This window comes from Onychostruthus taczanowskii, unplaced genomic scaffold (assembly GCF_017590055.1).
Source record: "Onychostruthus taczanowskii isolate IOZ18803 unplaced genomic scaffold, ASM1759005v1 scaffold50, whole genome shotgun sequence".
NCBI lineage: Eukaryota > Metazoa > Chordata > Aves > Passeriformes > Passeridae > Onychostruthus > Onychostruthus taczanowskii.
The window spans coordinates 4,192,061-4,213,408 of record NW_024502569.1 but is presented as its reverse complement, the minus strand read 5'-3'; the positions used below and the strand labels follow the sequence as shown (position 1 = coordinate 4,213,408).

Below are 21,348 nucleotides of genomic sequence, written 5' to 3'. Positions count from 1 at the left end.
ATTTGAAAAAGAGCAAGATGGTATAACATCATCTTGAAAGAAGGGGATTCACATTTATTCTCATTATTCTGTGGCAATTTTTCCTTATTCCTCAAGCAAAATTGCTTTGGGGACTCTAGAAATGGAATCATTAAGGCTGATTACATCTTTAGTACAGGCATAACAGACATTGAAACAACATCCACTTACAAGAGCAGTTATTTAACTTACTAACTTAAAAGAAAGCAAAAACATCATAGAAAACAATCATGGTGTAGATCAGTTCTTGTCCTCTGTCAATTCTTTATATTGGTCCAATCAGACCCACACATTTGGAACTAAGTAGAAGGAAGTCAGACTCCCTGAGCAAGGACAGGACAGTCAAGTTCAGCATATATTTTTTTAAAAAATGCAGACAGTAGAATAGTGTACACCAACATTTAACAAAGGAAGGCAGGCAACGATAGTATTTTAAAGAATTTTTGATGTTTTACTTATCAAGCTCTCCTTGAAAAGAGCCCCTGGAAAAAAACCACAGCTTCTAAGAGGCAAACGCAAACAAATCAACTCTCATTAAGGGAGCCCTAAGAATGTATGGTTTCATACAAATCTTTTCCTCAGCAAAAGGACCAACCTGGAAGCATCCTCCTTACTCATGATGTTTTTGCCAATGTGTACAAACAGAGTGTAGAGCAGACTTCCTTCTCCTCTTGAGGTTGCTTTGAGAAATGTAGTCACTGTTCAGAGCTCAAGAACCATGTGTACTAAAGTAAACTCTTGGCACATATCATCAGATAAAACAAATCCTTTCTGAGGCTTTCTGAAGAGAGGTTGGAAGGACAGTAGTTACCTGTGCTCAGAATTTCTGCAACATCCTAATGACACTGGGAAAATTCTGTGTGCTTTTCAAAAACTAATTACAGAACTCCCTCAGTGGCTAGGAGGGAAAGTGCTACACAGAGGAGAACTAAGACAGCTTTCTTTCTGCTGCATGCAAGCTGTGGCTAGTCCTGTCTACAGACACCAGGGTGCTGGTCAACTTGTCACAAACCCTCCGAGAGTCTTCCAGTGCCTTTTCAGATACTTCCCACAAGTAGCTTAAATAGCTACATTCTGACTGGAAAGAGGGAAATACTCAGGAATAGTCTTCAAAGCAGGTCAGGACACAAGAAAAGCTACCACCCAAATCATCCCTACCTTTAGTTTTACACAGTCCTTTAGAGCACAACCAGCCAACTCAAAGACAGCAGACAACAAGACTTCAAGATTTTAATCCCCAGCAAGAGTAGAAAATAAACAACAGGAAAAGAAATAATACTGACTAGACCATCCAAACTGGCATAACTTTATCGACTGACAAAAAGAAAGCACCTACTTGTTTCCACTCATTTAGGGGCCTGATTCAACAAAGCTTCTTGCTACCCAAGCAATGCCCATCCTAATGAGTCTGACAAATTAGGAGTGCTTGCAATGTTTATATTTTCACAGCTGGAATGGGTCTTAAGAAGAGGCACTTCCAGGTGCAGTTTCCATCTACTCAAAAAGTAATTTGCAGAAGCACTATAAAAGTGTGATCTCAAAGTATGTTCTTGAAGTAGACAAGGGACAAATCAGCATTTCTATGAGTCACAGCAAGATGCTTCCAGGCCAGCAACTTCTCAATAAATGACTAGAGCAGCAGTGGCAGGAAAAAGTTTAATGATGGCATGCCAACAACCACCAGTTTGTAACTATTTCATAGTACATCAGAAATAAGATGAAGGGGTAGGACAAAAAATTAAGTTCTGCTTTTCTACTGTATCAGCTGTAACATTTTATTCTAAATAACATTTTTTATACGAAGAGTTTTCTTATTACACTGAATTTCACATATTAGAGGAAAACTTACCTGGAAAACTCCAGGACATTAAGAATTTCAAAGGTTTTCTCCTTCCCCAGCTACAAAAGAAAACAAGAGTGTACTATTCTAAGCACAATCTACATTATATTCTTACATGTGGAAACACCCGAGCTGAGCTCAGGTGCCTTTGTCACACATCCCAGTGTAAATAATTGTGGCAACGGCTCCCTCCGCTGGCTAAAGGATGCAGAGCCCTATAATTCAACATCCCGTATTGGGGCATCCTTCATTCACTACTGCTACACCATTACAAGGAGTTAATGTCCTTTTTGATTAGGCATGCTCTCAAAGCTAAGCTGCATATTTAGTTCTCAACATCCACCAACTAAGCGACATATTACAGGCTGCAGGCATTTTTCCAAGTTAAAATAAGCATGACTTCCAGGTTTAGTATTGCAATAACTCTGACTGACCTCCCTTAGTATTTCTTTTATTTTAATTCACAAAAATATGAATTATATTTTTCGTGGCCAAAAAAAAAAATTAACTGAGGAGAAATTCCTGTTATCACCAGCAACTCTCTGCTGGGGCTAAGCAGGAACAACCCAAAGCAGGACAAAGATTTTGAAACACCTGCCATACCTGCTGTATAACGCACAGAGGGAGCAGTAGGAGTTAAGAGTCATAGAACTCCAGTGATATTTGTAGCATGCAGTTAAATAAAGCGCAGCAGTAAAATCTAATTGCAGTATAGACATGCCTAAGGCACATATCGATTCAGCAAGATCCACAAGATTAAAAAGCACCTCCAAACCATTTTCTATGCGCTGCCACTAATGCAGGCCATCAGGAGAGACAGGAATCTCTAGGCATGACAGCTTTTATTGCTGGCTATAGATTAACAATGCCCCCAGATTGGCATTATGAGTATACAACTAGGCCAGGTAGGCCTGGCTGGTCCTGCAGAGGAGAGAAGCATTTAGATGGCTCTAGATGACACTGCTCATCCTAAGCTCTTCCCCTTCAACTAAGAAGTAGTTTGTGAATTTGTAAAAAGTTTGTGACAAGTCCTAGAAGATGTTTCAAGTGCTTAGCTTGGCAGTGTACCAAGAAATTTGAAAGGGAACATACCTGAGAGGAAAGACAAAAAATATTCATTATTCTTAATAAGCGCTCTACTAACTGCACCTGTGTAAATCTGGAGCCACTTTAGCTTAGACTGTAACTTGAGTCTGAATGTAGCCCCATGAGTCTGAGGCTGCCTGTGCCAACTGCAATCCAGTAACTATGCACCCCTGTGTACACAGTTTGTCAAGCAGATACATCTTCTACTGCAGATATTACTCAGAAGAAATGAAATATTTAGGAGAACAGCAACCATTAAACATAACAGTCAGAAAACCTCCCATACACATTAATTTCCTTCTAATGTGAATGTTCCCATCTGTGCTTCCTGGACAAAGGAAATGTTTTTCAGGCACAGCTGCTTTCATTTCCCATGTAAGGCTGCAACTTCCGATCGCCCATGCCTCATAGAGGGGCAAAGGACTAGGCATCTTCAAATAGATTAAGACCACTTTTCTCAGTGTACATAAGCCCTTTGCATGCAGGATCCTAAAGGCCTCGGAAAAGGGCCCTCACAGGGACCAGAGAGGACACTTGTATGCTCTGCAAGAGCTTGGCAGCCTGTGCCGTGCACATCCACCACTTACCGCATCAATGATAACAGAGTGGGGAGTTCGTCCTGTGAAGACATAACCAAGTTTTTTTGCTCCTTTCACTAACGCTCCTTCATCTGCCAAAACAAAACACAAAAAGCTTGAACTTAACCTGGTATGTTAAAGAGGCCTCCAAAACCCATAATTCAATATGGCAGATTGCCACAACAGAATCCCCTTTTCTATGCGCTCCCATCCATAGGAATGTTAAGAATAGTTCTGCACATCCCTCCACAAAAAATTCAACCTTTTAGTTCTACAAAGGCCATGCAATATCAACTACACAAACCTAGTACTTAATCTGTGTAAGATATCCTGTAGCTACTGAAGCATTGAACTCTATTCTTGTGGGGGTGCCATACTTTTCCAAATGGAAAAGGTGAAATACCTGTTCTGAAAGCAAGATCAAAGCTCAGTTATTTTAAATTCCTACAGTATGTGTTTGATCCATTTTCTGCTGGGAAGGCACTAAGTTCAGCTACTATAGAAATACAGTACTGTTTTCCAGAGACTGAACTGGGCAGTGTTATTAAGAGCTCAAATAACAGAGCTGCAATCAGAGCCAACACCTGTGCCTCCTGTAGATAATTACAGAGCCTCCTTAAGGAGCAAGCATCATTAAGCACAACCATCATATAGGTGGATTTAGTGCCTAATTCAAGCAATCCTCCTGTCTCTACAGCTCCCTTAGTCTCCTCACGGTTCATCATGCTGACCAGAACTTCCTTATATGAGCTCTTCATCCTACTTTTCAGACACCCTATTAAGACATAAATAAGAAATGAGGCTGCTTCATCACTCAATACACCACTACAGCAATTCCAGAAATATCTTCACTAACAGAGATAAATTCAATGGAGAGCAACATTCCCCAGTCTGGCCCCACCTAGCTCTGTCTGTGCTAACTGAAAGGAATAAAAAAAAATGGGTGAAGGGCAGGCCTGAATATCACCAAGATTCTGAAAGTTTTGGTTGCACTGTGTCATGTATCAGCACTTGATAGCTCCCTATCTTACTCTAAGCAGATACTAGATCAAGAAAAACAGTTTGTAGATAGGCAAATAAAGTAACTGCTCATGCAGAAACAAATCATTACTTCCTATGAACTCAGTATCTTTTAGTTTCCCCCCTGCAGAGACAGTACAAAGCCTCATGAGTGCAGAAGGGATCCTAAGCCCAGCCTATCTCTAAAGAAACATCATGGACTATGTGGTTTTGTAGGAAGCATTCAAAAACAGTGTGTAATGATTACAGAAGATGGCACATCTACTACTAGCATGGTGGGGGCACATTTTGTTTTCAAAATCAATGACCTTTGGAAAGACCTAGAAGTTCATGGACCTTCCTTCCACCTATCTCCACTCCTTCAACTTATTCCCTCCCCTCCTGAAAAAGAAAGGAACAACCAACCTGGAGAGGAGGCCTGGTAGATTATTGTGTTTCCTTGTCTCTCAGGAACAACAGTATGACACACGGCCAGCAGCGTGAGGAACTCCTGTATGTGCATGGCTGTGGGCTAGACAGGACACCAGGAGAGTGAGGTTCAGCAATTGCTCACAGACTGAGGAACCTGCTCACTAAACTGAGATATCTTTTAGGTAACACAGGAAAAAGAAAACCCAGAACATACTTTGTTCTCTATTTATATCAGTTGTTCTGAACACCAAGACAGCACAGTTCAGGGCCAGTATTGAACTAGAGCTATTGATAAAGACCTCATTCAAGCTGCAAGGCAGCCAAGAAGGCTGAGCACTCCCTCATCCCCTACCCATAAAAGCATTACTTCTTTAGCACCCCAAGCTTCATATAGGCAAAGACATTGCCGCAAGATGATGACAATCCAGCAAGAGAAATATATCTAATGGCAACTTCCAACAGATTGACAGCAACCACACCAGAATTAAACTTGCTGCAACTGCACCCTTAGTGATGAGCATCCAGAGCAGCTGACCAGCCAGTAGAAGGCAACATCATATGTCCTTCCAAAGGAATACAGCACCCAGTCAAGCATAAAATTAATCTATGATCGCTACACATTCAGCATCAAGAGAACATGCAACATAAACCAGTGTTCCAAAGTGCTTAAACAGACTCCAGGTCGGCAACTCAGCAAAGTTAGCACTTAAATCACAGGCCTCTGATCAGTCAACTGTGGCAACTGCAAACTTTAGTCATGTGAAATTAATTCACTCATCCCATTACTCCCTCCTTTCCATCCCCACCTCTGGCACAGGATTTATAGCTCATAGCAGTCAGGAGGATCACAGCAGCCATTTGCTCAGTTACTCAGACATGAACTTAGTAGTTCTACCTTTGCAGAAAGCCCTACTCGACTTTGCACACTCTCAAAGAGTTTTTGCATATAAAAATATCATCTAAGTTCCAAATCTTTCATTAGCACAGCATATGCATTGGCAATATGAAGGTTTAATTAGTAGGAAGTAAACTACTATGAAAACCATGTCAGCTGGCAAACACTGTGGCAAACAAAGTAAGCATATCTGAAAGTAATGCAATAAAAAGACTGAAAATCCAAGCTCTATATTCTTAGCCCTATATATTCCAAGTATTCCCTAAATATTCCAAGTACCTGAATATTTTCAAAGGAACTGTTTCACACAGGACCTTTATCTTTGCATACTGAAACCTCCAAATTGTATGGTCACATGCTACTAAAATAACAAGAGTTGTTGGTTTTGACAAGCAGGGGTGCAGAGGCTGTGCTCAGAAAAACAAACATATATTTACACACTACTATCTGAATAAGCCCACAGCAAATTACAGTCAAGAGGTAATTGCTGTTCCATCATTTCCAGTCAAAGTAATGAAAGTTTTATCTCCATGTCAAAAGGCACAGACTGCCAGATTCTCATTTCAGCATCTGTTGCTGCAGACCTTTGATGTCCGTCCTACACTTTTATCACCTAGCCCCTTAACAAGCTTTCATAGTACGTGGTCTATCAGCTGGAAACAACTTGTCTCCAGTAGTGACATGGATTTTAGTCCTTCCTAAGTATGTATTTATGTTTTCAAGCCAGCAACATAATTTGCTGCTGTCTTGGTACTTTCACAGCTCACAGTGTATTACAGGGCAATCTTCCAATTCTGTTGCAACAGATCACCAGAAGCCCAGCTTATCACAACAGCTCCTCCACACAGCTGTCATTTGTTTCCTTTCTGTATTGTTCCAGCACTGACAATATTTGTTGCACAGACATGAATCAGGGTAGAGCATTCAAACACCTGCTTTGGACCTGTGAACAGAAAATCTGTTAATGGCTTTTGTGGCAACATACCCCTTCCAATATGCTGAGCTGAATTCCAGCACAGGACAGAAGTCCACAGCTTAACCAATTCTGCTTTATTACTTATTTTGCTCTATCAAGTCTTTGACATCTCAGTAGTCAAATTCTTACTGATGGTCTCTGATCTCTCTCTTGCCTGTTCATGTGTTAAGGTCAGCCATATTTCTTCCCACCTCACTTTTTAGATCTCTGTCTGTAGTTGGAATAAAGTTTGCATTTTTTAATCTCTTATTCATCAGTCCACAGGTAGTTCTCATTTTAAGCGCCTTCTTCCATCATTTTTCTTCTAGTATGCCAACAACTCTGGGTGAAAGCAATTGCTTCTTCCCTTTTTCACCCCCTCAAAAAAAAGCCATGAAAAAACTAGTGTATAAACATCTACACAAGAAATATACTCCACTGAGTGAATTATTTTGTTTGCTGCCCCTACCAGCTGAGAACAACATACACACTGCAATGGTCTCCCACTTCTGGAAGCAGACTGTGGATTGTTGTCTACAAAGCACTATCCTCGGGGAAAGCAAAGTTCAGCTATCTAGTAGGCACAGCACAATCCATTATCAAGCAAACCACTGGGCAGAAAGCAATCCCTTCATGGTTCCTATATTTAGAGGAGCAAAACACTGAGACAAGCCTCCGTCTTTTGGGGAACTGCTCTGTGAAGAGCTTCCTATTTGCACGTGCTACACATGCCTTTACCTGGACTCTTCACTCTGAAGGTAGTATTTTTCACAACTGTTAAGAGTCTGATAAAATTACAAGGAATTTGCACGTGAAGTTAAAGATATCTTTCATCTTTCTTTTAGTTGTAGCAGTATCAGATCAGTGTCTGCATTCACAGTATTTCCAGGTGAGCAGGACTGCTAGTTTTTTGTGCAAATGGCCTAGAAATGGCCAATGGGATACTAAAGCACAGTCTAACAACCTGAACTTAGTGCTTTGCATGTAAGTAGCACATTCTGCAAAGGAAAACTGTGAAAATGCTTATGTACTTAATTACCAAGGAGAATTACAACTCAACATCTTAAAAATATATGAACTTCCTATCATTTAGTTCACTAAAGTATCTGGAGAGCAGTGTGAGGATCCAGCCATGCTGAGCACCTCCAGAACAGTGAAGCTGGCAGGACTGGAGGAGACCAGGAACTTTGGCCAGAGACTGAGAGAAGACATTAACCATATCAAGAGAGTTAAATGCAAGTGTATCTTGCCCAAAACAAATGAGATATGACCTATAATTAAAGATACCGCCTTATACTTGAACAAAAGTACTGAAGTCCCACGCACAACAAGAACAAAAGCAGGTAAGAGAAAAATGTATTTCACCAAGCTCTAACAATTTAATTGTGAGCTACAAAATTATGTGTTTGGACAGTTTTCCAGCAATCTGAACTAAAGCCTCCCATAGGCTTTCATCACCTGAGTATGTTTTTTCCCCCTACTGTATTTCAAATCCCAGTTTTTCATCCCAGTTAGCCATGATATGTTTTTCTGGTTCTGCTTTCCTATGGAATTAAGAATCAGCTGATGATAGCTGTCATTTCAACAAAGCTTGATGGGATAATAGCCTCAGTTCCCACACACTACACAAGAATAAGCAGACGTGTTGGTGAAGTCTAAACAAACACGTTCAGTGTGGTAAAGGCTCAATGTGAGCACAACAGTTGTCTGTTCTGCCTGGCCAGCTGCTAAAGTACTCATCACACGTACTCCTTAAACCAATTCATGCATCTGCAGCTATACCATGTTTGCTGCTTCTTGGCCAAGAGATAATTTGGAGGCCACAGAAGAAAGTTGATACGCAAATTGAAATTCGCAGATGAAGTTCAGAGAGAATCCTGGGAGATACAGGAGTCTAGGATGAGAACCAAGTCTGTTAGTTCCTTCTTGACCTCCTTCCCTGCTCTCCTATCATTAGTGTAAAACATAACCCCACATCAAACAGGCTTGCATCTCTGTGCTGAGCTCATTCACAGGACATATGCATCTAGCAACCACCAAGACAAAGACCATCTAGGATATTCACCAAACATTCCTTCCAGTCTTAGGGAAAAACAGACCTTTCCTTATTAGACTAAGAGTTGGTGCTGTTTTCTCTATAGAAACAAGACAGCATCATACACTTGGTACAGCTGCACACTTCATACAACAGAAGCCAATGCAAAGAACAAGCACAAGCAGACAAAGCTAGGTACTTTCTCCCACATTAAAATACCAGAGTAGCCAAGAGGAATCTCCACAGGTTTTCAAGTTATTTTTCCCTGGTACAATTCCTACAAGGCAATAATTCTTTAACTGCTGCTCAAAAGAGGACTTGGCTATCAGTCAGCCTTACACACCAGTGGCCCAGAAGTGCTATGAAATTTAGAGGTGATGCAGGATGCTAGAAATCTTCCTAGCAGATGGAAGACAGTCTCATGAATACAAGTGCATAATCTTTTATTTTCAACCTGGAAAGAAAATTACTTGGCACTGAGACAGTTCTAAACTAACACTTGGAAAAAAAAAAAAAGATTAAAATCTTCAAGAAGAAAGCAATGAACACTTAATGAGAGCTTGTAAGAGCTCACACTTACACCTTCAGCTGCAAAAGGGCAAATGTTTAGAGGGAATTAATTGCCCAAGTACAACACCATCTAACTTCACTTGGTAGCTTATGCTAGAACACTTCAGATTTTCACCATAATCCACTAAATGAGTAGAAATTGACAGACAACAAATAGCATCTGCAGCTATCTTTCAGCTGTACAAATTAAGATAATATAGATATTTACATAGAAAGAAGCAGTTTATGCACCTCAGCAGCTGACCTAATGCAAAAAAGCCAGAAAGACCCTTCCCTCTACCACTATCCTGGAATTCAGCCCCTCCTCTCACCCACAGCCTGACAAATACACCCAAACATGCTCAGCAAACTGCCATCAGCAGTCCTTGCATTCTCTTGTCTTGTGCTAAATCACCACTTGCCAGAGGGTGGCACCCATTCCTCCAGTACAGTCAGGCTCTGAAAAGTATCTCTAGCCAGTAATTTCCCCACTCATTGTCTGAAGGCTGAGTTCACACAATATGCTCAGCCCAACAGCCAGCTGCACAATGACATCTATATTTGTCTGTTTAAGTGACCAGCAAAAAGGAAACTGGAAAAGCGTTCAGCATAGAAGACTGCTGAGCTGTCTAGACTAAGTGACACTTAGGGAAGCTACCAAAATCCTGTATTTGCCTGCTACAACAGCATGTATTTCTTCTAGCCCCCAAAGCAGAAACTACCCAGAGAAGATCAAATAATTAGGTAGCCCTAAAATAAGAGGCCATATCAAGGCTAGGTGAGAAATTCCATCTCACAGCTCATTTGAGATACACCTCTTCTTCTGAGTCTATTCAAATATACTAAAGCATTTTTCTCCATGCATACCTAAAGCAACAGCAGCCAGAAAGAGCTCAAAGACATTTTATCTGCAGTCTACACCTAAACCATAATGAATACCTGGAGTCAGCAAGTGCCATAAGCCATAACTGTAGCCATAAATGAAAAAACAGGACACAAAGGAACAGGACATGCACAAATCTTGGCTGCAAGTCATGTCTAGTGGGAAATCTTTCCCACTAGAGTACATGAGTACAAAAGCCACACAGGAAACCAGGACACTGTCCTGAGTGGGTCACTTTGCTGGAGGTTTAGAGCAGAGAAGCCACCTTTAGGCTCCATCACCTTGCAGAATACATTGCGCCACAGCAAGTAATTATTCCCTTACAGCATTCACACCATGGTGCAATGCTTAAGTACTGCACAGCAGAACAGAAAGCAAAGCTTCCCTGCACACAAACTGGATATTGTAAGTATATTTTAGATGCTCATACTAAACTAAAGCAGCCCAGTTGCAGAAGCTACACTAAGGAGAGCAATCAGCTGATTGAGTTTGTGCTTGCCAATGCTCAGACCCCATACTGTGAGACAGCCTGCAGAGAAAAAGGGTCAGGCTTTTTGGCAAGTGAATTAATTGTCTGGTGTCCAGTCAGACACTTCATAGCCACATGATTTCCAAATAACAATGAACTGACATCGTAAAGAATAGGTCCCTTTAGGACTCAAAAGCTAGGGTAAGACTACTAATCATTAAGGCTCATGCCAAACTTGAATTTGCAATTAATTCCCATCTCTTACATCCTTCACATAACCAGAATTCCAAACACTTGCAATACTTAAGGCTCATTCCAGAACCACCTTGTAATGCTACAGATTACAGTTAAAAATGGTATTGATGTTTCAACACTCCAAGTATTTTTTCTTTTCAAAGTTTTAATTTCTATCATAACTTGTTACAAAGCATTATTTTCCATAACAGAACATATGAAGTTGCCTTAGAGGTAGCTAGAATCCATATCAGTGCCATTGCTTCTTTAATTCAATTGTAAGACAAGTGGGCAGAAAGGCGTTGGAGGGAGCTATTTTGATCCCAATTTACCCCCTCTGTGCTTGCATGACACACTCACAGAGCAGACTTAATCACACAAATAGATTTGTTCAGCATTCAATTCCAGACAAGCCTAGAATAGGGCATTTAAGAGGCGTGATATTCAAAGAGCAGACTTACATGATCATTTTCAATGTTTTGCAGCAGTCTTGGGTCATCAAATTCACACGATTCACTGGTGGAAGGAGGTAGCTGGCTGCAGAGCAAAACAAGCATATTCAAACAAGTGGCAACATTGCCAATCTTAGTACTTCATCTAGTTTCTTGGGAAACAAATTTAAAAAGCAAAGTAAGACTCCAGTGTCCTTGAAAGCATTGTGAAAAGATCATATGAGTAACGCAGCAAATGCTGAAAATGAACATCAGTAAGAAACCTAAAATGGTTATGGTTGACAGTATTTCAGAAGATTCAAGTGTTAATGCAGCTCCTGGGACAGATGTAGCAACAACAGTTTTTAAGCATATTTAAGATAAATGGATTTCAGGGCAGCTTGCTCATAAAATAGATCAAAGTTCAATATCCCTAAGTTCCCTTCCTAGTCAGAGCATTCTGCTTCAAGCTGACGCCTGGAGGATTTTGAGTCTGAGTACTCCAAGTAAATACCTAGAAAAAACTTTCACAGAACTGAATAGAAAAAAAAGGTGCAAGGAAAGAAAACACAGCAATGAAAGAAACAGAAATATATTGGAAGAAAAGAGGGATCCATAGAAATTACCTCTCAGCAGAAGTAACATATCATTTTATCACCTTCCTAAAACATGATCATAAAAATGAGATGGACCAGTGGAGAAGCCCAGCTTAGCTCACCAGCAGGTGCTTTTCTAATAGAATTCAGTGTTCACCTGTTTCCTGGGTGGGAATTCACTTCTTCCCTATATTTGCCATTCAAACCCAGTCAGCCCTCCATGGCTCTTCCCCTCCTTCCCAATAATCTCAACATGTTTCACTGATACCTTGTAACACCACTGGGTCTTCACTAGTTTCTGTGGAATGGGACACATGCATCACCACTATTCATTACAGTTCCCAATAAAAACAAGAAGGCTTATTTGGACATGATAGGCCTACATATCAAACTCTCTCCCAGTTTAATTACTAAAACATAGCATTTTAATAAAGAAGTCCTTTTTCTTCTCATTCTCTTCAGGCCTGAACTCAGTGATCATAAAGAGCAACATTCAGTCTCTATCTATGGGTAAGGTTCCTGCAAAGTTAGTTAATTTTAGCTTTTAACTTGACTGTCTGCAACTATAAATAAGCACTGCATTAGCATCCCAGCCACCCCAGCCACTGCCTATTCCTCACCCCCCTCACATATGAAATCTCTATGCAGAAGAGTAGATCCATCACCACCCACCAGCTCTGCATTAGGCTCCCACTGGAAGACCGTTTTACTCAAATGCATTCCTCCCTTGGGCTTCTTCCAGTCCCAAATTGGAAAGCAGTCTTTATATAGATTGTACCCACTCTGCTATACAGAACATAAACATCTTGGAATATATTTACCTGAAGTCTTCTGATGAACGTTCTCTTTCCAACTCAGGAAAGTGACTGAGGAGTAGAAAAAGGAAAAAGAACATTTATTCCACTTTAGTAACAAAAAAAAAAAAAAAAAATAGGTAGAAGGCGAAGATCAATGAGTCATCACACAAAAACATATGCTGGAACCATGGGTTCAGCTGTTCATACATTTGAATCAAATTTTCTGCCTTCTGAGATATCTAATTTAGCTAACACGAAATTCAAAGGTTAACTTGCACCAAGATCTTAAGATTACCCGTTTAACATGAAGCAAATATAAAGATGTAGATGACTCAAAGGGATCCTCTTGACAGAACAGAATAAAACCAGTAAGCAGGTACCACTCTTGTTCAAGGAATATTAAGCTCTATAACTATAACTACACTGTTCTAACAAAATTCTGGTTCTTCTCAAGTCACAGAAATACAACTGATAACTGCTACCCTTGGGCTGCAACTTCTTCCCTCTTGAAAGGCCAGAGCTTATTTAGCACTTCTGGTTTTATTTAGATCATGATCAGGTAAGTTAGGAAGCAAGTTTCTTTGCTTCATATGAAGTACTCCTGAGGTCTGACTTTCATAATTTGTGCTGCAGGACAGGAAAATCAAAACTACTAATTAAGACCACAAAATATGCTAGAATATAAACTGAAGAACAGAATGTACTAATCCTTTCTTAATATAAAATTTTGTACCAGTAGTACGCACACATTAAGCTCCGGAGATTTTTTTAAAAGTCATACCTACCCATATGTCACTCCAGCAATACTGCATTTCTTAAAGTTCATGATATTGCATGTTAGAGTACCTGTTTTATCAGAAAACAGGTATTTTACCTGGAAGGGAAAAACAAGCCTGATTTTCAACTTGTAATAAAACTCAAAGTAGAAAACAGAAAGATACTCAGACATATTGCTGAAATGTCACAATATTGGCCAAGGCAGGCTTATTACAGCTTGATTTGTCTACCAGATCTACAGAACAAAAATCAGGAAAAAGAATTAATGCAATTAAATAATTATCTCTAAATGTGGAAAGGCTCAAATAGTAAGTATCAATTGCAAAGGCTCTAGTGTGATCACTGCAGATGTACTTGGTTGCACTACTTCGACATTTACCAAATCTTTCAATTGTACTAATCTCAACGAGTGATTAGAAATTAAAACAAAGACTCATGGGATTGTTGAAGGCTCACTGGAATTTTACAGATTGAAGACAATCTGTGTTTCAAAGATCATCAGGAATGCTTGGGGATTTTTTTTCCTTCACCTATAAGCACAGAATATGCTAGAATAAGTCCAACTGGTACTCTGCAGGCAAACAAAAGCTACTTTATCTCATGTCCACTCATGAGCAGTGTAAAAGTACACAACAAAGCCACAGTCAGCACTGCCCAAAGTAATAATCCCTTAATGGAAACAGTGATTTTAAGGTAGAACTTGGAGGCAACCCCATCAAAGCAACTTCTTGGAGCATTATCAGATTCAAAATTCTCACGTTGAAAGGGCCACAACAGACCAAAACTAACTGCAAGTTAATGATACCCCAGTTGTACCTCTGCACCAGGTAAGACTTTCAACCAGGAAGGGACGGTGATAACATGAAAGAGTTCGACAACTCAAAGTCCAAAATAATTTGACTGTAGTTAGAAGAAGCTTTTCCTCAATAATTGCCATTCAGCTCAATACAGTGTACTACACTACTTGCAAAGTGATCCCTCTGTTGTGCACTATACTGCTACTGAATACAGCATTGGAAATGGAGCCTTTGCAAGCCAGAAGTCAAAGTGGGTACTCATACTTCTGAGGAATTTTAAGTCATTAATAATTTCACCACAAAACAAAAATATCAAGGGCATCTGTGAACATGTAATTCAATTAAAGAATCAAAAAATTCAGTCTAGTTATACAGAATCACTAGTAAGCCATTCCTGAAAATAACATATGGGCCACCAACATACATTATGCCACACATCCTTTACTTCAGGCAAAAATAACACCATCATTGGGAGGTTGATAACTTCACATCAAAGTGATTTAAACAGAAATCAAATTTCAGCATTCATAAGAAAAATGCTGATCAGATTAAGCAGGAACAATATTAACTGCCCCCCTACTAAGCAGGATATTATTATGTATTTTATATACATAAATGTTTATTATGTATTTTAAATACATAATGTTGTCTCCAATAGTAAATTCATGCCTGTTATGAAGTTCATGTAGTTCAGTTACAGATCTATAACCTTGATGGTCAAGGAAAAAAGCTACTATTTCTCAACAGTATTACAAAGTTCCAATAGCGAAGTCATGGTCTCCAGTAAGCTTGTTTTGGGAAGCCCTTCCGTTTGAAGAAACGTTATTTGCACAACAAACAAACCTACAACAACTAGAAATAAATATGCAGTTATCTTAATCTGAATGGAAAATAGAAATGCTTAAAGGAACACAGTATCTAAATTAGGAATACAACTGCATTTTTTTTTTACTTGCATCTCCTGTGAAGCAGTCATAGACATCAAAAACTAGTAAGTCTAGGCCTGTATCTTCTGGTCAAAACCACAGAGCATCTCTCCAACACCTCTGAGAATAACGTTTAGAGTGAACATAAGAAATAGTTTCAATTCCAAAACATAAAACTACCTATATGACATTGCATTTAATCCTGTGATAGCTCATTATTTCACTTCTAAGACTCAGACTAGAGAAAATAAAAATGTCCCATTAATCCAAGCCACAGAACAACAAAATAAAGCTGATTTTTGCATCTTGTACAATCTTGTACATCTTGCTCTCATATCTTCACTCTTGAAAGAGTATATTACAATTATGACACTTCAGAAAATGTTATCTTACCTGCCCAAGTTCCTCATTAAGGTTTGAGGTTCTGGCCATTGCAGGTGTATCTGTTTCGGGGTAATACATATCTATGTCCTGAAATGAGAGCAAAATTAAGACTTATGTTATGCAAATTAAACATAAAAGTCTCTGTGTTCTTCTTTTAGTCAGCTCCAACTTGGCTTGACTGTCTTAATGCTATGAGCAGGCATTCTGAATGCTTGAGACAAACATCATCCCAGGATGAATATGGGTGCCTCCTTTCCAAAGTATACCTCCATCCTAAAGGGACATGAGAAAAGACAGATTCAACTCCATGTAGTTAATAAACTAATGGTGCAACAGAAAAAAACCCAAACTTATTACAGTACAAAGAGGTTCATGCATTAGCTATGCTAATCGTAAGTGTTCAGTTACAACAATCAGTTGCTCTAGCCACATCTGTGAGGGACAATTTTAGTGGTTCCATGAAATAAACTTCTTCTGTTACTACAAAGAAACAGCTGCTACACAAACCAAAGAAACTTCTCTGATATGCATCTCTAGTACATTACAAGCAGCTCAAGGAACAGACATATTAAACTTGGCCTACACGTGTTTTATAGGAACCTACTATAAAACTATAATCCTTGGACTCAAAGTCAAAGGATTAATGCAAACCAACAAAAGGTATTCCTCTTGGTTTTGTCCAGCTTAAGAGCCACCACTACAGTATTTCTGGCCCACAACTTGAGAAAGACATTCTGAAGTCAAAGCTTCCCTGAACAGAGGGATCACTTTGGTTGCGTGAGGCAGCATCAACTTATCTTCTTACAAAAACATTATGGTCCATTCCAGAGGTGACCTTAAGGCCAGCCTCAGGATGTAAAAACAGAACAAAACACCCCCCCAAACAAACAAAAAACAACAAAAAACCAACAAAAACAAACAACAAAAAACCCCACACCCTCAAACAAGTCCTAGTCTTGTCCTCTGCTGTGCCTCAGAGAAGCTGTAAGATACCAAAGAGTTTTCAAAAGATAATTACAGAACTTGAGTCAGCCAAGAGAGTGACCTCCTGCAACCAAGAGCTAAGGCTTCCTTCTCATCCTAAAAGCCTAAAAGACAAGTGATGATTTGCACAGGGGACCTTCCTGTGACTAGATCTTTTTACTTCCTGTGAAACACAGAACTGATATAGAAATAAACCTGAGTTTCCCCCTGCCTTTCCCAGAAGTTGCATCAGAAAGTAATTAGAAAATCTCACTAAGATGTTAAGTGGGTTTTTTATTTTAAACGTCAACATCCAGAACCGAGATACATTCACTCTTGCTACTTACCCAATTTATAAAAAGAGCCTGAGTGAACTTGACAACTTCCAATGTCACCAGAAGGCTGATTGGAATAAGGTTGTTGTACAAGATTATAAACGTCAGCAGATTGTATCCAAAGTTGACGGACAGCATTTCTGTGGATCAAAAGACATAGGACATTAGCAGACAAGTCTGAGTGGTATAGGGACTATCATCTTTATGTAGTTCATCTATTAAGATTTAACAAAGCCAAAATAATAAGCTACTGTGTTGATGTCTAGTGTAAGGGCCATTTTAATATTGATTTCAATAGAAGATAGATAAAACACCCACACCATACCAGGTGACAAAGGGCAAGGTTGGTGAGGCTATATATAAAAGAACAAAACACTTTCTGAACAATTTTTGCTAGACAGATGGTGAGAAGCACAATATTCCCCACTATAAGCCAATTTAGACATTTATCTGGCGTGTCAACTATCCAATTAAGAGCCCCCAATGTCACTAGTAATATAACCATCTTCCAGAGAGTGCCTGCTTGCTTCACTGGAGTTAGGAAACAAAAAAATAAACACTGAAATTATTTCTAAAATTTGACATCATTGAGAATTTACCCTTACAAAAGAAATCAACAAGAACAAGTAGACTGTTAAACATTGCCTAGTATATGAACTAAGGCATCCTGCTTAATCAAAGAAGCTGTTATTAATGGTGAAAACACTGGGCAACTTGCCCAAGTAAGTGCATCATCACAACTGGTCGTAAAGGGAAGGGGAAGCACTTATAGACAGCCAGCAGGAAGGTACAAGTCTCAGCAGAGACACAGGATGAAGGCTCCTGGTCACAGTGCTGCCCACAGCCTCTCTTTTACAATCAAAGTCTCCACATTTGTATGCTCTCTACTTCCCTAGAAACTTAGAGAGGCACTTCAGTCAGCACGCAGAACACCCAGCACAACAGGGTCAGAGTCTACAACTAAGGGTTTTCAGCATCATAATTTAATTAGAAGTCAAGGAAGCAAACTAGGAGGAGAGAGAATCCAGAGAAAATTGCTGAAGCCTAATTAAGATCAGAGTTTGGACAAAGGCACCTCAAAGTGTGAGTACACCCTAATTCCATATCTTTGATAAGTTTACAGAAAACAGAAGCATGCTTGATATTGGAACATTTTCCAACACAATTTTTACAGAGATGAGACATTTAACCAAAATTTAACATCTACCTGCTGGACCTGAAAAAGCGTCTTTCCTGTGTGTGGCAGTTACAGAAGGCATAGAAATTGTGCATTCAATTTACAAAAAGGCACAGACTATAATGTCATCTTAGTCTACTGCAAGTTGCACCTATTTTATTGCAAGTTCAAGAGTTCATTCCATTAATCTTTTCCAGTACTACTTCCGTCATTGGAAGGCACAAATTTAAACTTATTCATTAAAAAACAAGGGGAGAGCAGGCAAGAAATTCTGAAAAGTGCTGACACTGATACAAGAAGACATTACAACTAACAAAACCCAGAGTCAAATATTCCAATGGGGCATTTCCATGCTAGTCCTATGTGATTTTTTTCGTTACTACCACAACTACAATTCTTAAACTGCAGACAATACACTTGCCATCTGTTTTGCATCATCAGCAGACAAGCCATTTGCAGTTTGTGATAACTGCTTTAAGATATGTACCTCAAAATGCTTTTAACACCACATTTTGTAGCTAATGTAACCTCCTCAGAAGTCTGATGGAAAGTATTTCACTGTTCATGTCTATCCTTGATAATGAATTAATAAATTTGAGGACTAAGAAAAATCAAATAAAACCCTTCAAATAACTATGCTAAGAGATCAGTTTTCCCACAACAAGGTAACAGAAGCTAAAGACAGAAACTGTACCCAATAAATAAGAATTGTGACATTCACCATTTCAATTTTCCCTAAAAGAGCAGATCAGCATTTCTAACTGAAAGAAGTAAAGAGAAATCCTTTGCATCTGTATATAAGGATAAAGCTGAAGTCAGCACCAGACTGATACTCCCCATCCTGCAGTCAAACAGACACACATAAGGCTGCAGTACATGACCTTCCCGGAGAAAATATGTGTATGCTATCTCTACAGAGATGAAAGAAGTGAACATCAGATATTCAAGAGTAACTTTGCCCCTCTTCTGTTTCTGCCCTGCTCCTTGGGTGCTAGCCCAGTGATATTTATCTAACCTTTAGAAGCCTCACTGGGAAGCTCACTTATGTCAGCCTGTTCTTAAAAACAGAGAAAATAAAGTCATCAAAGAACTAGCAAGATGTGGGTTTTTTTAGGGTTTTTATTTCTTATTTTATGCATTAATTCAGTGAAGGTAAGAGCCTGGCTGCCCCTGCAGTCTGATACATCACTGGCTCAGTGCCTGCATACTCACTGTTGGAGCCAAGGTACCAGACAACTTCGCCGTGTGTTCTGTTCCATAATAAGGCACCTACAGAACTCACAAGGGCCATTACCAGGAGAATACAGAACAAAACCAGGATCTGCATGTTGGTCACTTTCTCCACATTTGATCTCTTCAGAGGTGCTTTGGTTGAATTCTGAACAGCAGCAGGAAAAAATAAAAAAAAAAGAGAAAGAACCTAGCAATGGCTTTTACAAGAGAAAAATGCAGAAGCAAACCCAGTCTTTACTTTCAGAGTCCATTAGAGCACCTGCTGTCCATCCCACTGATAGTCAGCAGCAGTGGTCAACATATACATGTTGCTGGTCTCACCAGGCACTCCCTGACATTAAGGCAATACAGGACTGTTGTCTTAACCTAATTATCTCCAGGATTATTACTATATCCTCAGCTGTTAAGCCTCCGTTTTAGATGTCATCCAGCTACCAGATAAATTAGGTTGAAAGTTAGTTCTCCTCACATATTGAGCTACTTTCACTTCAGTGTGTGTTTGCACGTGTGCACATGCAAACTGGAGTACAATGGACCCTTCTATTTCTCAAGGCCTCCAAGCCTTAAACAACTATGAGTCAAACCCTTTCATAAAATCAAGTCAATGACCATGAGAATACAGGAAATATGACCAACTTCTATCAAAACATACCCTTAATCCCCTTAAAACCTTTACCTGCATGAGTTTTGTATCATGTCCTGTATACACAACAATACCCAAGACCCACTGAGTGTTTCTCAGTTGTGCACCTCTCAGCAAGATCTGGTCTGGACCAACAGGAACTGGGCTGCAAAGGAAAAAGTTCCATTCAATCAGAAATTCAACCTTTAAAGAAGACAGTTCTACTCCCAGCCTTGCTCCCCAGCTAATAATAAAAACAACCCCAAACAACAAGAGGAGAAGAATGTAATAGCAATATAATAAGCTTAGATTGTTCACACAACTGAAGAAAGCACTGAATCCTCTGTAAGTCTAATTCCTGCTAAAGCACAGTAGGGCAAAGCTGCTCCAGTTATCCAGGACTTGAGAAATTATGTGGCAGCCATAAATAAGCTTATTCTGCACTTGACCTTGGCTAGTACATTCTCTCTCACATCAAGGAGAGAGAAATATCGGACTTGCAAAGGGATCATCATTTCAAGCACGCTGTATCATATACACTACTAAACAAGCATTTGAGAAAGCCTGTATCAGCCATATGACTTCCAAGTGGGATGCAAGTGATCATCTGCTATTCTTGCACTGAGCTGCCCAAGGAATACACATTTGGTGAAGGAAAACAGGTACAGCCAAATATAACATGTATGTTCCTACCAACCTGTCACAATCTGAATTTGAGTACTAAAACTATATATTTTTCTTTCAACAGCTGTAGAAATCAAAGACACACTGACAAAGCCTCCAGGTTCTGGGATCACTTTTCTCTACAAGCCTGACCTGGGTGCAGCCTTTGGCTCTTGTTCAAAGGGAAAGGTTTCCCTTTCCTCTGTGTATCTTGTGTAACAAAAAGGCCCTAAAAACCCCAACCATTTCCTTGAGTCCTTCTCTTTAGATGTACCTTTTATCAAAATATCACCATTAATTACAAAGAAATCAATACTCCATAACAAGCAGAAGTCTCCATACAAAGATAGAACTGTGTTATCTTATACTGGCAGATGCTCTGATTAATAAATATTAATTATTACTCTCCTCTTCCCCAGCAAAAACATGCATGTGCTCCCAGTTACAGACTAAAAGAACAGAGGAAACATTTCCTAACTAAATGAATTCATGGCTTTGTTGTCAATACCTTTGACCATCTAAGCGCAAATTCCCAGTGAAGTCATAGAGATGCCGGTTGGGTCCTTCACATTCTATCCTCCCAGACACTTTCATCAATTCTTCCCTGGACTGGAGACTAGCAGTTTGAGACAAACCCTGCATAGAACAATTCAAAGGAGATTCTTGACAAAAAC

General features: G+C 39.5%; 1 protein-coding gene across 1 annotated transcript in view; it reads right to left on the bottom strand.

Moving 5' to 3' along the window:
- The window catches only part of ATP8A2 (ATPase phospholipid transporting 8A2), a 303,180-nt gene that overhangs the window by 223,313 nt on the left and 58,519 nt on the right, over positions 1 to 21,348 (bottom strand). The window contains exons 9-19 of the mRNA XM_041416052.1: positions 21,183 to 21,310; positions 20,066 to 20,177; positions 19,369 to 19,534; positions 16,992 to 17,119; positions 15,691 to 15,768; positions 13,583 to 13,671; positions 12,822 to 12,866; positions 11,435 to 11,510; positions 4,948 to 5,053; positions 3,532 to 3,614; positions 1,868 to 1,917 (exon numbers count right to left, since the gene is read on the bottom strand). Coding sequence (XP_041271986.1) covers positions 1,868 to 1,917; positions 3,532 to 3,614; positions 4,948 to 5,053; positions 11,435 to 11,510; positions 12,822 to 12,866; positions 13,583 to 13,671; positions 15,691 to 15,768; positions 16,992 to 17,119; positions 19,369 to 19,534; positions 20,066 to 20,177; positions 21,183 to 21,310 — 1,061 coding nt within the window. The remainder of the gene's footprint in view (positions 1 to 1,867; positions 1,918 to 3,531; positions 3,615 to 4,947; positions 5,054 to 11,434; positions 11,511 to 12,821; positions 12,867 to 13,582; positions 13,672 to 15,690; positions 15,769 to 16,991; positions 17,120 to 19,368; positions 19,535 to 20,065; positions 20,178 to 21,182; positions 21,311 to 21,348) is intronic.